Source organism: Chaetodon auriga, chromosome 8, assembly GCF_051107435.1.
Source record: "Chaetodon auriga isolate fChaAug3 chromosome 8, fChaAug3.hap1, whole genome shotgun sequence".
NCBI lineage: Eukaryota > Metazoa > Chordata > Actinopteri > Chaetodontiformes > Chaetodontidae > Chaetodon > Chaetodon auriga.
Genome location: NC_135081.1, coordinates 1,660,165 through 1,675,319, shown reverse-complemented (window position 1 = coordinate 1,675,319; position 15,155 = coordinate 1,660,165). Strand labels below are relative to the sequence as shown.

At 39.4% G+C, this 15,155-nt stretch overlaps 1 protein-coding gene across 1 annotated transcript; it reads left to right on the top strand.

Annotated features, from left to right (window-relative positions):
* The first annotated feature begins 1,689 nt into the window (after positions 1 to 1,689).
* rrp15 (ribosomal RNA processing 15 homolog) lies at positions 1,690 to 10,615 on the top strand. The gene is made up of 5 exons (XM_076736268.1): positions 1,690 to 1,818; positions 3,729 to 4,072; positions 9,026 to 9,123; positions 9,209 to 9,398; positions 9,949 to 10,615. Exons 1-5 carry the CDS (start codon positions 1,782 to 1,784, stop codon positions 10,096 to 10,098), a joined length of 819 nt encoding a protein of 272 aa, XP_076592383.1. The 5' UTR covers positions 1,690 to 1,781; the 3' UTR covers positions 10,099 to 10,615.
* Positions 10,616 to 15,155: the final 4,540 nt, after the last annotated feature.

Sequence of the window (15,155 nt, the reverse complement as noted above, 5' to 3'; positions counted from 1 at the left end):
GTACAATGGATGCTCCATTCACTCTGGAAGAAATGAAGAGGGCAATATTAAGATCTGGTCAATCGGCTCTAGGGAGAGATGAAGTCTGCTATGTTATGTTAAAGAATTTAGGTACTTTAGTGTCCTTGAAGCTGCTAGGCTTCTATAATTAAGTATGGGAGGAGGGAAAGTTACCATCTGACTGGAAAGAGGCAGTCATTATTCCACTTAGGAAACCAGGGAAGGATGCTTCAAGTCCAATGAATGATCGACCAATAGCTTTGACCTCAAATATAGGTAAGATAATGGAGAGAATGATTACAGAAAGATTAACATTTTACATTGAAAGTAAAGGATTTTTATCTCCATATCAGAGTGGTTTTAGAAGAGGGAGAGGAACCATGGACCCTGTTATGTGCCTTGAAACAGAGATTAGAAAAGCTCAAGATAACAAAGAATCTGTAATGGCTATTTTTTTCTATGTAGAGAAGGCATATGATATGGTTTGGAAGGATTATTGATAAAATTAAATGAAATAGAAATATCAGGTAAGACGTACAATTGGATTAAAGATTCTTATTTAAGAAAGTTATACAGGTAAGGAGAGGTACAGCACTGTCACAAAGATATGTTGTGGATAATGGTACGCCTCAAGGACGGTCATTGTTTGGTGATGATGGAGCCTTGTGGAAAAGGGGGAAAAACATTAAGCATATAGTGAGAAAAATACAAGAATCTGTAAATAGGGTAGAAAAATGGTCATATTCATGGGGGTTTAAGTTCTCCGTTGATGAAACGAAAACAGTGTTGTTCACAAAGAAAAGAAATGTGGAAACACAGGTTAAGATGTATGGACAATTAATACAATTAAGAGAATAGATGAATGTCTTTAAGTTTCTTGGTGTGGTTAGATTCAAGACTTACTTAGAACGAACATATTAATAGAATAAATTATAAATGCAAGAAGGTCCTGAATGTAATGAGATGTCAAACAGGATCAGAATGGGGAGCGAGCAGAGCTGCAATCAGACATATTTACATAGCACTGATCAGGTCAGTGGCTGTATGTTATGGCTATATTGCTTATGGGTCAGCAGCAAAGACATCACTTAAGAAGCTGGAACTGATTCAAGCCCAAGCTTTAAGAATATGATGTGGTGCTTTTAAAACAACTCCTGTGTCTGCTCTGCAGGTTGAGGTGGGTGAAATGCCACTGCATCCGAAAGCAGCTTATGCTGAATTATTGGGTAACCTACAAGGCCATGCTGAGAACCATGCTACAACAAAGGTACTGATCCCATGTTTGGAGAAAGAAAGAGCCAAGCGAGAATGTTTTGCATGGGTCAGTGGTGAAATGACTGGAGACATGAAATTAAAGCAGAGCAGATTTACTCCGACAGTTTCATCGTCAGTAACACCACCCTGTTCTTCCCAGTGTTGGCTGATTCTTATTTTATGGATAAGCTTTATAAGGGAATAGGAGATATTGCTGCATTAGTTGAAGACAGTTTGCAAACAGTATACCAAACTTATGTCCCAGTTTTTACAGATGGTTTCTCAGTTACTCAGGTCCACACTCCAACATAGTAGGTGGCGGTAATGCACCATAACACTGGTTGCTACCCACCATAAAATGAACGAAGAAGAAGAAGAAGAAGAAGAAGAAGCAGAAGAAGAAGAAGAAGAAGAAGAAGAAGAAGAAGAAGAAGAAAAAAAAAAAAAAAACAGACTTCGACACAACACCGGAACCTTCACTGCGTGGTAGGCGTACTCTTACGGAACACTTTAACTCAAACCCCATCATGGCAGCGTTGATGAAAACACATGTGCAGATAACTGGTGAGTTTTTATATACAGTTCTGTAGCGTTTCCAGTGGAAAAACACGTTTACGGTGTTGCCTCTGATATGTAATCTCACAAATATAATATATGCTATCTTGCTCGCTAACGCTATTCCATCTGCGGTGTACTATGTATGCTCATTCGCGATGTTTACAAAAGCACTGTTCCTGTTAGCCAGCCAGCTAACAGTACATAATGTAAGCTAAGATGAAGTGCACAATGGTGTTTTTGGTTTTTAAAAAAATACAGCATCGTGGAATATCTTATTAGGGATCTAAGGTTGGCTGTTACAAGAGGAAAAGGAGTCACTGCCACAATGTTAACATTAATGCTAACGTGACGAATGTGTTCGTGCTGCGCTCTAGCTATAGAACGGCACACAAGACGCCATTCAAGAGTCTTAAAGAGGTTTCCATGCTTATCGATAAGACGTCGCAGAATTCTACTCCAATGGTTGTGGTACATTCCATTATGACATATTGGATACAGCCAACAACTTGTGTTTTTATGTTGCTTTTTTTTGTAGTTCCACAATATCAAATGCAAAATCATGTAAACAGGACACAGCACAGTGACACAACAGGCATTGAGAAAAGCCAAGAAGTGAACGACTGATCACCTCTTTTAAACTATTTTAGAATTAATAATTTAAATTTTTTTTCCTCAAAATTATTTTACAGCATTGTTGTGAGTTTATCGTCAAATTTCTAGGCAAGAAATTCTAAATTTAGCTTTAGAGTTGAGAGTGTAGACCAAAGCTGGTGGTGTTCCTAGTTTAATCATTGTTAATGATGTTAAATCTACCACGACTAGTTAAAGACAAAAGGGTATTTTTTTTGCTACACTTGAAGAGTTAATATTAATAATGTTAATGTAGTAATAATTAACATTAATGTGTGGTTTCTGGTGCTCCCTAGTAGCTGAATAGTTAATTGCATTCCTCACATACACAGCAACCCGGTTTGATTCCAGCTGTGGAAAGAAAAAAGTGGATAGAAACCTGTCTATCTGTACTCCAAAGGGATTATGCTTAAGTTTCATGACACTTGATTTAGAATTGCATTTCTTCCATATCTGTATTTATGAATACACGAAATACCAGTTACACACAGAGTAGGGACTGGTGAGTTTTTCGGGACTTGGAAAAAAAAAAAAAAAAAAAACCTTGTATACAGGAGTATGTATTGTACGGTAAGTCAAAGTATAGTTAAATCTAACAAGAAACCAAATGAAAAGTCTTGTTCACCCGAACACTGACAGAGTATCAATATTCCAAATGTCAATACACATTAAGCTGAAAAAAGAGAGACAGACAGAGACCCTTGCACCAAGCTGTTAAACATTATGTGTGTGCTCCAGCAGCTACAAATATAAACTTTTAGAAGTAATGAAGCAATTTACAGCAAAGCATTTAAATAAAATAAATTGAATAATAATCATTGAATAATATTACCAATTATATACAGTATGATCATAACCGTAATGGTAATAATAACCCAAAGCCAGCAGTATCTGTGTTTGTCTGTTGCGTATGAAAACAAACAAACCAAAAAAAAGAGTTTCTGATGGGTGTAAACTGGAGGAGTTTCTACAGCGAGCTCTCAGCAGAGGGCTCTTCCATGTGGAGGACAGAAATCCACGCCAAGAGCAAAGAGTCTGTATTCAAATAAAAGTAATCATCTGGAACTTGCAGGTACATAATCTAAAGTCTTTATGTGCAAAATTTTAACCGAAGTCTTCACCACTAATAATTATATTCACATCAAAACCCCGACCTCCCCTGAACACTTTCATTTTGTTTTCTACATTAAATCTTTTAAATAAACCTACAGACTTAGTTAGTACTTAATAGGCTACAGATTTGTTTGTCTGTGTTATAAACATTTGTATTTCTTTTTGTGACTCAGGAGACACTGCAGAGTTTGAGGATGACAATGACCAAAGTGATTCTATTGGAGGGAGCAACAGTGAAAGGTCAGATAATGATGATGATGATGATGAAGGGAGCGATGGAGGAGAAAATGATAAAGACGGCGATGGAGTCAGTGATGGGGAGGAGGTCGGGGATAAAGATAGAGAAGAGGATGAGGAGGGGGATGACAATAATGCCAATGCTGGATGGGCAGAAGCAATGGCAAAGATCCTGGGAAAGAAAACCCCTAAGAGCAAAACCAGTATCCTGGTGAAGAACAAAGAGCTGGACAAGATGAAGGAGAAAGAAAGACAGGAGCAACTGGAGAAAAAGAAACAGGTAATCAGCACAGTGAATGACTCAGTGATGCACACTGTGAGGCTACTGTCATATTCTTTCATGGCACTGTATCCCCTATAGTCCTAACATGTGCGAGTAGCCATGTTTAAAAATGAAAATACAAAGTCAAATGAAATTTTGTTTTCTTTTTTTAAAGCTGCGCCATTGTAGTCAGAGTAACTCAGGATAACCATCAGGCAGGCTATACATTTTTACAATACAAGTCTTGTCTTAAATTTGGGGCAGAGCAGCTTGTTCCTGTTGGCTGTTCTGAAGTTCTCGGCTCTGGTGTTGAATGTTAGCGTAGTCATAGTTGAATGGTTTGGTACCAGCCAAGATAAAGCTGATCAAATGTTGATGCTTTCTTTACTGAACTCTATTGTCTTTTGATACTGCACTGTGTTTTCTTCTCCGTCTCTCCTCAAGTTAAAATTTCATTCATATCATGTTAATATTTTCGGCTATTATAAACTCAGTAATTTGTTGTAGCTTACTCAGTAGCTTACTCAGTTGTAGCTTTTGAAATATAAAGTATGCCGTCATTTACCAAAGCTACAACTCTTTGAGTTGTCTAATACATATTTAATAAGCATTACATACTGTATCATCTGCAGCAATGTAAATTGAAGGATATGATTAGATCAGTACTGGCAGATAGTGAATATCAAAGAACTCAGATTGGGCCAAAAATATTTGACATTTGACAAACATTTGGGACATCCCTATTAAAGAATTATCTGTCTTTCACCTCACATTTTTGGCAGAGTGCAGACAGTGTCTGCAGAGGATACATTTTACAGACATCAGCCAAAGGCTTTATGTCGACCTTTAAAAAAATGAGTGTTAATTATCTTCAGCTGATATAGTCTGTCATCAGTCATTTGAACCGGTGAAAGTGATGGTCTGCACTGGCTATAATGAGAAACCTCCTAATTTTTTATGTTCTTTGCTAATAAAAAAGATCAAGGAGACACAAAAGGCTCAGTAAGAGTTTATTAGCATCAAAGCTAAATGAATGCTGGTATTCTTTCTGGCTATCTGAACATACAGTCTAAAGAAAAATAGAATGTCTTTCAAATTCAGATGTGTAGCAGCACAGGAAATACAGGCATAAGGAAATCTGTAATCAAAGTCTACAATCCTTCTGCCACCCGGTCAGTTTGGCATGCCCTGTCTTGAACTCGCCATTGTGCCCTTAAAAGAAACTTGCAGATTTTCTCATTCAGAAATACATGTGACGCAGCAAATATGCAAACTCATGTTTCGCAGTGTCTCCATGATCACAATACGGACATCAGCAGCAGCACGAGATTTCTCCCACTCTGTAAACGTTAACAGCTAACCTGCGAGCTAACAATTGACTTATGCGATAAGCACAACCTGCTAAACACTGTACATATTAATACATGCTTGTTTTAAAGTTTGCAAGCATATTGCTGCACAGTATTAGCTAACTAACAACTGTATGTATGTACGATCTGACTTGCCACTTACCTGTATACCACATTCAGTAATACTCAATTTACAGTGATGTTGATAGATATGCGTCCTATGTTAAAATTTTAAAGGATGCTGTAAACTCACGATGTGTCCAGGGGATGCACCCTAGTTTTTCCCTGATGCTACACACTGAATTGTCAACGTATGAGGCCTTTTCTCTTGTGTTTCTAGAGTAATGTGTTGTTGCGGACGCCTAACATTTCCTCTTCCTCTAGCTTCCATTTAATGGAAATACTGTAAAGTTATGTATATTAATAACGTTTTGTCACCATCACAGAAACACCAGGTAACTGCTGAAATATTATATTGTCAGTTATTGACAGCGATTAGTTACTGGTTTGATGAATGGTTTACAGTCTAATAATGTGTGTTTGTATAGTTTACTGATGGTAGCTGATCAGGCTAATTGTTTCAGTGTAAACAGCTGTGTGTGTGTTGACTTTTCTAAACATGACTTGCTTGATTTTGATATTAATGACTCCTGATGAAACTTAAGCCGCATTAATGTTTATTCACCCAGAGCAAGCTAATATTTCTCTGTAAAATATGACCTCCTCTTTCTGTCAGCTGCTGTGTGTCTGTGTATCTAGTGACAAGATGAGTAGTCTCACCTTGAGACGTTTCTCATCAGTATGTTTAATGTTCAACTGTAAAAAATATTTTAAGTACTTTTTTGTGATGACTCTTACAATCTCAAACTCAAATGCTAATAGTTGCTCAGGTATTGAAACATGTTCAGATTAATCTTGATCGGGTTTAACCCACTTTTAGACTTTATTTAGTCATTGAAATATAACAGTAAAAATTAATATAATGAGTTCCCATTAAGAATATTGTCAGACAGCATTTTGTGGAAAAGTCAAACTATATAAATACAGTCCATTTACTATTTCTTCATAATATGTACTTATCAGTTATTGTTATTGTACCATTGGTTTTGGCCTTGGTGCCCTACATTTCAGCTGCAGTGCCACACTTAATTGGTATTTGCCCTAAAAATGGCTTAATTCCATGCCTGCATTGGTAAAATTTCAGTATGTCATATTTCTTCTCCTGTATAATCACCACCTAGGCTAACATTTTTAGCCTATTCCAAAAAGTTGGGGTACTGTTTAAAACAAATATATATAATAAAACAGAATGTGCAAAGCTCCTAATCCTTTTTGACATAGACTCAATGGAAAACAGTACGAAGACTATATGTTTATTGTTTGTACCTCATCAGCTTCATTGATTTTTGTAAATATATGCTTACTCTGAATTTGATGCCAGCAACACTGTTGGGAAAGGGTTGGAGCAGGTTTGGTCATTAGCAGATATTAATGATACTTATTGATACCGATACCTGCAGTAGTGTACTGGTCAAGCTTAAACCACCAGATTTTCTGTAGCTTTATCAAGTCCTCTTACCTAGTCAGACCGAATGTTATCTTGACACCTCATACTGCAACACAAGCTCAACTGGTTTTGTTATTATAGGAAAGCCCCCTTTACTATGTGTCGCTCCCATTTTTTAGCCAATAAACACCATCAGTTTTTTGAATAATTCTTTAAGATATGTTCCTTTATGTTTTAAATATATTTATAAGAGGTAGAATCATATTTTGAGTAGACTATCCCTTTTTCCTTTAATACCACAGTGTAATCCTGTCATCGCAAAAAATATATAAACAAAAAAAACTGTGATATAAATTTTAAGTCATATTGCCCACCTCCAATATCTAAAAAATTGGAATTAATAACGAAGCACCACATTGAGATCAGGGATTAACAACCAAACTGTGGATGCCGTCTCATAAAAAGGTCTGCTCACTTAAAATGGCAATGTTTAAAATACCATTTTACATTTATCAGGTGAACAGTGAGGGGCTGAATCTGAGCACTGTCCCTCAAAACCAGCTGTTACCACAACACTTATGCACAAATAATCACGGACAGCTGCTCTTTAAATGTACAATAGTAAATGGACTGTATTTATATACCGCTTTTCTAGTCTGATAACCACTCAAGTGCTTTTACAAAACAAGTCTGCATTCAGCCACCTCCTCATTGCTAACTTTATCCATCCACACACACAGCATTGGGAGCAATTTGGGCTTCTTTGTGGTACTGTGACCACTCTACCTCCTGAGCCACAGCCGCCCTGTCTAACTTCAGCAATACTGATCAACAATCAATCTTTCAGTCAATAAACTTCTTTTGTTCAGTTGTAGCTGAAAAATGTGGTGGGGAAGTGAGGGAGAGAAGGAAGGTGGTGGACGTGACCTTGTCGGTCGCTACGGCACGCGAGGTTCAAGACCGCAAAGCTTGACAAAGAGATATGAGAAGCACAATGGAGGACGTGTTACAGGTCTCTGACAACAAGATGACGTTTGAAAGAAGTTGGAACAGGGGCACAAAACAACTGGGGAAGTTGTGGAATGCTCCAAAAACACATTTGGAACATTCCATAGTTAACAGGTTCATTAGTAACAGGTGATAGTATCATGTTTGGGTATGAAAAGGGCATCCTGGAAAGGCTCAGTCGTTCATGAGCGAGGATGGAGCGAGGTTCACCACTTCGTGAACACATGTGGGTAAAGGATATTACTGCATGAGCTCAGAACACTTTGTCAAAGTGTTGGTAAACAGTTGGTTTACAAATGATTGCATTTTCTTTTTATTTATGGTTTACACTGCATCCCAATATTTTGGAATCAGCCTGCTGATTTAGAGACCATTGGCTAGCATGAGTGGCATTAGTGAGTGTTCAGGCCGAAGTCAGCTCTGCTTTAGCTCCTAGTCAGACATGAAATACTATCCAGAAGGGTTCAGTTTGAGTAACAGATCTGTGAATTATAAGGCTTCTCAGATGCCAAAAAAAACACACAGCAGATTATAATACTCACAAACAGGATTCTAAAACTCTGGTACGTTACCATGGCAGCAATTGTTTTGTCTTTCTTCACAACGATCATGAGGAAAACAGTAGAAATACAGCGTTCACATTACAAAGTAATCTACCAGGAATGTTCACTTTGCTTCGCTTGTGATTTGCCAACGCATCGCCTTGCTGAATGACATTGCATTGCATTGTGGTGAAAGTTGAGCCTAGTGCAACGATTTTACTGGATGGACTTGTGTTTTGCCAGAGGTGTCTGTGTTGGCTCCCTTGCTGTGCTGCTGAACTGACTCCATTCAAATGAATGAGAGGGCAAGTTTTTTCTCTTTTTTTCCCGCAAAGAGTTGCTGTCGGTGTAAATGAGGCTTGAATGGGTGTATTCATTGGTGCAAAATTTGTGAAGCTAAAAGAAGCCAGAGGAAAAAGAGAGGGACATATTTGAAATGTAACATGTAGGAATATTTTACATGATGCATAGAAGAACACAGGCAGAGGGTTTTGCATGATGTTGTACAGAATGAAAGGTTTAGCGGAGCTTAGTGGAAAGATGTGTTTGTGTCTATGTCTCACAGGTTGACAAGAAGCGAGCATGGGAGATGATGTGCAGGGAGAAACCTGACATCGTGAAGGACCGTGAGACCGAAAGAGCTCTACAAAGAATTGCTACAAGGTGTCTATACCTTTTCTCTATGCGGTTTTGTTAACATTCTCAGGTACATGTCATTCCTGATTCCACTGTGTATTTTTCTGCTCAGGGGGGTGGTGCAGCTGTTCAATGCAGTGAGGAATCACCAGAAAACAATCGACGACAAGGTGAAGGAAGTTGGTGGCTCGGAGAGGAAGAAGGCCAAGTTTCTTTCATGTGTTTCTAAAAAAGACTTCATTGACTTGCTAAGAAAGACGGAGGGAGGCAAAGAAGTCACGAGCAAGACTGAAAATGATGCTGTAAGTTCAATGATGTCCTTCTTGTCATTGCTTCATGTGCATGATGGAATAGTGTTTTCTAGTATCGTATTCATGGTCACAGAGAGCTGGAGTGTTTTCTAGGAAATGAAGTAAAATGACTGAAGTTATGTATTTAATATTTTTAAGTTGATGGTTCATATTCATGTTTAAATAAAATAAATAAACATATATAAGATGTTGAGCATGTATCACAGCTGCCTCAGATGATGAAAAGGCAATGAAAAATGGTCTGTCATTGTCTCTGTCTTGGGCCCGTGCTGCTACTTCACTGCCTTATTGCTGTTAAAGTCCTCATGCATGTGTGTTCAATTATCCTTGAGACCAAACCAGTGAGAGAAGAAAACAGAAAAAAAGGACTTTTTCATGACTAACAAACTGTGATTCCATTGAGGGCTCTCATGGTGTCACTGTTGCTTCATGAAACCATTGTGAAGACATGGAGCAGAGCTGGAAGAACTGACTGAAGGCACACAGTATATAAAGTGAGTGTGTGCTTTAATGTAACTTGTGTGTGTTTGTGTGTATGCAGGCTGCTGCAGCAGAGGAGAAGCCCGCCTGGAGTGTCCTCAGAGATGACTTCATGATGGGAGCCACCATGAAAGACTGGGACAAAGACAGTGACAGAGAGGAGCCTGATACACACTTGGTAGGGGGTTTGGAGGAAATTGATTCAGACTGACACCATCCAACCAAACTGAAGGGACTGTGTACACTCAGCTGTGATGCCATCAGGGATAGTCTGGGAAACAGAAATCCTGATGGCCTCAGGAACGTTTTTAACATGTCTAGAAATTAAACATTGGAAAAAAGTAACAGCTCCCCCAATCTTGAGAAATCTGGAAATTGTCCTTTACTCATTGTGCCCTCAAGAAAGCATTTTAGAACATCTCACATTCTGATATTTGTTGCTGAATATATTGTGAGAATGGAATGTTTTGTGACTGTAAACATAATGTACTCTAGAGACATGAAAAAACTAATATGTGGAAATGGAATATAACAGATACTGAGAAAGTCCTCACTGTGTGGGCACACACATAATTACCTGCTTTCCACCATGGGTTTGGCATCAGTTTGGTCCCATTTTGTCTTTGAGCAATAATGTAATTGAATGACCTGTGATGATGTAAACTCTGTAAATAGAAATGTTTTGTACAGTGCTGGTTAAATAAACAGCTGATTCGTGTGTCACCTTCAGTGCTCTTTAGTCTGTCTGTAGACTGGACTTGTGTCTGGTCCTAGACTTCTTAAGTTCTCAGCATGGTCCATGTGGCCCTTAGTGTAGTGTTTGGTGGGGACCTGTTCATGGTCAGTATGGAGGGAAGGAATAATTACAGAGACCCATTACTCTTTGTATGAACATATGGCATGTGACTGTTGTATTAATGTAGACTTGAAAAAATCCAGACCTGTCCTTCAAAGTGGTGGTTCCCAACATTTGGGCTACGATGGCAAACTATGTAAATCTGAGAGACCGTGAAATGGTCAACAGGTTGGGACTGCAAAAATATACAGCTCCGGAAAAAATTAAGAGACCACTGCAATTTTTTCTGAAATCAGCATCTCTACATATATGACAGCCATTCCATTCCAGTGTCTGTTGAATTCCAATACAAGCACACCTCTTTCTACTTAATGAGGTCCTGATTAGGTGATCACCTGAACCAAATCTTATTTAACGAGGGAAAGTATAAAAACCACTGCTGTGGTCATTACTGTCCTCTTGCAATAGGACAAGCTGGATGGCAAAAACAGTGCTAGTAGTACCGCAAGAGTAACTGGAATCAAAAAATAACTATTGACCATGCCAAAGAGTTGAAAAGTTTTGAGTGAGGAAAAGAATGGTTAGATTCTGGCCTTACTGGCAGAGGGATACAGTGAGCATCAGGTTGCTTCCATCCTTAAAATTTCTAAGACAGCGGTTCATAAGAATAATGTCAAGCAGCAGATATTGCGGAAAAAAAGCCACAGACTGGCAGAGCGCGAAAATTACTCTTCACTGACTGGGATGGCCCTCAACTCATTCGAATGTCACTCAGCAACCATAGGATGACATCAAGTGACCGACAGAAAGAATGGCAAATGGCAGCTGAGGTGAAGTGCACAGCGAGATTGGTTCAAAACAGGCTGCTAGAGGCAGGGCTCAAGTCGTGTAAAGCTAGAAAAAAGCCCTTCATTAATGAGAGGCAAAGAGGAGCCAAGCTGAGGTTTGCAAAAGACCATAAGAATTGGACCATAGAGGACTGAAGTATGTAAGGTCATCTTCTCTGATGAGTCCAACTTTCAGCTTTGCCCAACACCTGGTCATCTAATGGTTAGAGGGAGACCTGGGGAGGCTTACAAACCACAGTGTCTCGCACCCACTACGTAATTTCGTGGGGGATCGGTGATGATCTGGGATGATTCAGCAAGGATGGAATCGGGCAGATTCACCTTCGCGAAGGATGCATGAATCAAGCCTCGTACAAGGTTATTGTGGAAGCAAACATGCTTCCTTCTGCTCTGACAATGTTCCCCAACTCTGAGGATTGCTTTTTCCAGCAGGACAATGCTCCATGCCACACAGCAAGATCAATCAAGGTGTGGATGAAGGACCACCAGATCAAGACCCTGTCAGGGCCAGCTAATCTCCAGACCTGAACCCCATTCAAACCTCTGGAATGTGATCAAAAGGAAGATGGATAGTCACAAGCCATCAAACATAGCTGAGCTGCTTGAATTTTTGTGCCAGGAACTGCATAAAGTCACCCAACAGCAATGTGAAAGACTGGTGGAGAGCATGCCAAGACGCATGAAAGCTGTGATTGAAAATCAGGGTTATTCCACCAAATACTGATTTCTGAACTCTTCCTAAGTTAAAACATTAGTATTGTGTTGTTTAAAAATGAATATGAACTTGTTTTTTTGCGTTATTTGAGGTCTAAAATGACTGCATCCTTTTTGTTATTTTGACCTTTGTCATTTTCTGAAAATAAATGCTCTAAATGACAATATTTTTGTATGAAATTTGAGAGAATTGTTGTCAGTAGTTTATAGAATAAAACAAAAATGTTCATTTTACTTAAAGACATACCTATAATTAGTGAAATCAGAGAAACTGATAATTTTGTAGTGGTCTCTTAATTTTTTGCAGGGCTGTGTGTGCTACACGAGTGTTTATTTTTCAGACAGTCCTGTAAATTTCTCGCGAGTAAATTGATAATTGTACCTCTTAAGGCCCAGAAAACTTAGTTGCATAAATTTGTTGAACACAACCTGAGACACATGCGTGTGACAGGGTCACAAGTAGACACTGCTTTCTTTTAACATGTCAAAAGCCAAAAGCGTCTCCCTGTGTCTGGCCCTTGCCAACAGCACAACCCGTGGAAATATTTGCGCAATGTGTTATCAACAAAGAAGGTAGATGGTTCCATGGAGACCTGTCTGCACCACACCGGACGCTCGTCTGTCATGGCAGCACTGCAGCCTGCCACTCTGGTATGTTGCCTTTTATCCTGTCCCTGTTAGCACGCACCCTTGGGAACAGACCACTGTTTTGCCTCATTTACCACCTCCTATCTGTCTCCCTTTGACACTTCTGTCTGCTCACTCTGCCCAGAGCCACCAGCCAGCTGGCCAATTTTCAACTGCAGTTGGAGTTATTGGGGAGACATTCTGAAACCAATGGCTATTAAATGTTTTTTTGTTTCTTTCTTTGTTTTATATAAATTGGAAGAGCAAAATGGCCTTCTGTTCAATGAAACTACCCCACCTCACCCCCAAAGGGCTAGTCATGACACACTCCCAGAAAACCTTATTCATTTATACACACATTGCATCAGTGTTTCTATTAGTCTGACTGTGAATCTGCCAGTAAGAGTTGGTCTGACCTGTCACAAAAAGCAACTTATGAGCAAACAGTGTCAGTGTCATGTTTTACAGATAACTGTTGCAAATTGCACATTAATTTACAAATTCTATAAAGGTGTTTGTATGTGTTACTAGTATGGTGTTTGTTTTGATGAGAGAAATGTGAAAATGAGTCAAATTGGGGCCTGTGGTTGGTTTCTGGGACTCTGAGCAAAATGGGATAGGGGGAATGTGCTGTATGTGAGGGGGCTCAATTGGGGTCCACAGCTCATTTTTGCCCCTGGGCCCCAACTGGGTTAATCTGGCCTTGGTACAATGTTATCATGACTGCTAGAAACAAACAATGGCCAAAGCTGTGAATATAAAACTTGGCTGCAATAAAGTGGAATTATTTTTTATAATATTAACAGAACCTCCTCTGAAAATCTTGTCTTCACCTGACCTCCACTCATGTAACTTCTCACCTGCCTGCAGTGTTGCACAGTGCTGTGAAGTTACTCTGTAAGTCTAAGGTTGTGTTTCTGTTCCTGACCAACATGTAGCGACTAAAACATTTTGACGGTTTGAAAATGTACAGTTCCATGATAGGTGAGAAAACTTTATTTGCAGATGAAGCCTGCATGTTATGGTTGACAGCTCTTGGACAAGTGAGTAAGTGGACCTTGAGATGGAATCATTTTGTCAGTTCAGTAAATAAATTATGAAACCTTAGCCAAACAGATCAAAGATTTGTACTCATCATGAAACCAAAACTATAATCATCATCACCTGTTTTTTTTTTTTTTTTTTTTTTTTTTTTCTTGCAGGTTCAGGTGTGCGAAACCTTGTTTTATAATACTATTATTCTGATTTCAAACTTTTGTATGGATTAGATTGGGAGAGCTTTACAGAAAACAGAAAATCCCAGTCCTGTAGGTTCTTCCTGTCTGCTGCTACAGCAGTTTTCCTTGTGTGGAGCAGGTGTTGTGAGGGACATTCAGCCTGAGACACACTCTCCAACACACACCTCACCTTATCTGTCTGTGTGGATACTGATTTAAGAACACCATCTGATTTGCAGCAGCCTCTGAATCCAGAGAGTCAGAGAACAGCTGTCAGACCTGATGGATGGCCGGCTGTGGTCAAAAAGAGCGCGGAAGACCGGCACCAGGCTTTGGCAAATAATGAAAAAAAGAGAGATTTTCTGAACGGTGTGAACATATATCAGGCTGCCACCCAGCAGGCTCAGAGTGTATGGGAGTGCATGAAAGAGACGAGGGTGGAGGAGCACATGGTAGAGCCTGTCCTGTCCGGTAACATCTGACACAATCCAATCAGCTGACAGATGAATGGAGTAGACACGCTGATCCATGGACTTTGCTGATTTGCTGTTGTGGTCCCATTATGGTCTTAACAGCACTTCCTGGCCCAATTCACATATAGTCCAACTAAATCTTGTCTCAGATACTCTAACAGGTCTACCTGGGAAGTCTGATTCTGCTCCAACATACACTACAGCCCATCTGCATTCACTTTAATGATTAAGAACTTGTTTAAGTGTCACATCAGTTGGCTAGTGACTGACTACATCACATGTAGTGATGTAGGCTCAGATGGTGTGAGAGTAGGATGAGGAACAGTCACTGCGGTGGTTCCACACATTCTGTCAGATTCTCAGGGCCCCACTTAGTTGAAGCCTGAGTGAAATGAAATTATGAAAAATTATATTTTTTGTTCCTGACGATATTAAGTGTGCAGATGAATAGCCCATGTGACCTAAGTATTTTGAAGGACTTCAACTCTGATCACTGCAGCACATCAAGTGATGACAGCCTCATTCAGTTTACATTCAGCTCCACCCAGAAGTGGCACCCTTCAGATTAACAACAGGAAAACTAAAGCGATGAT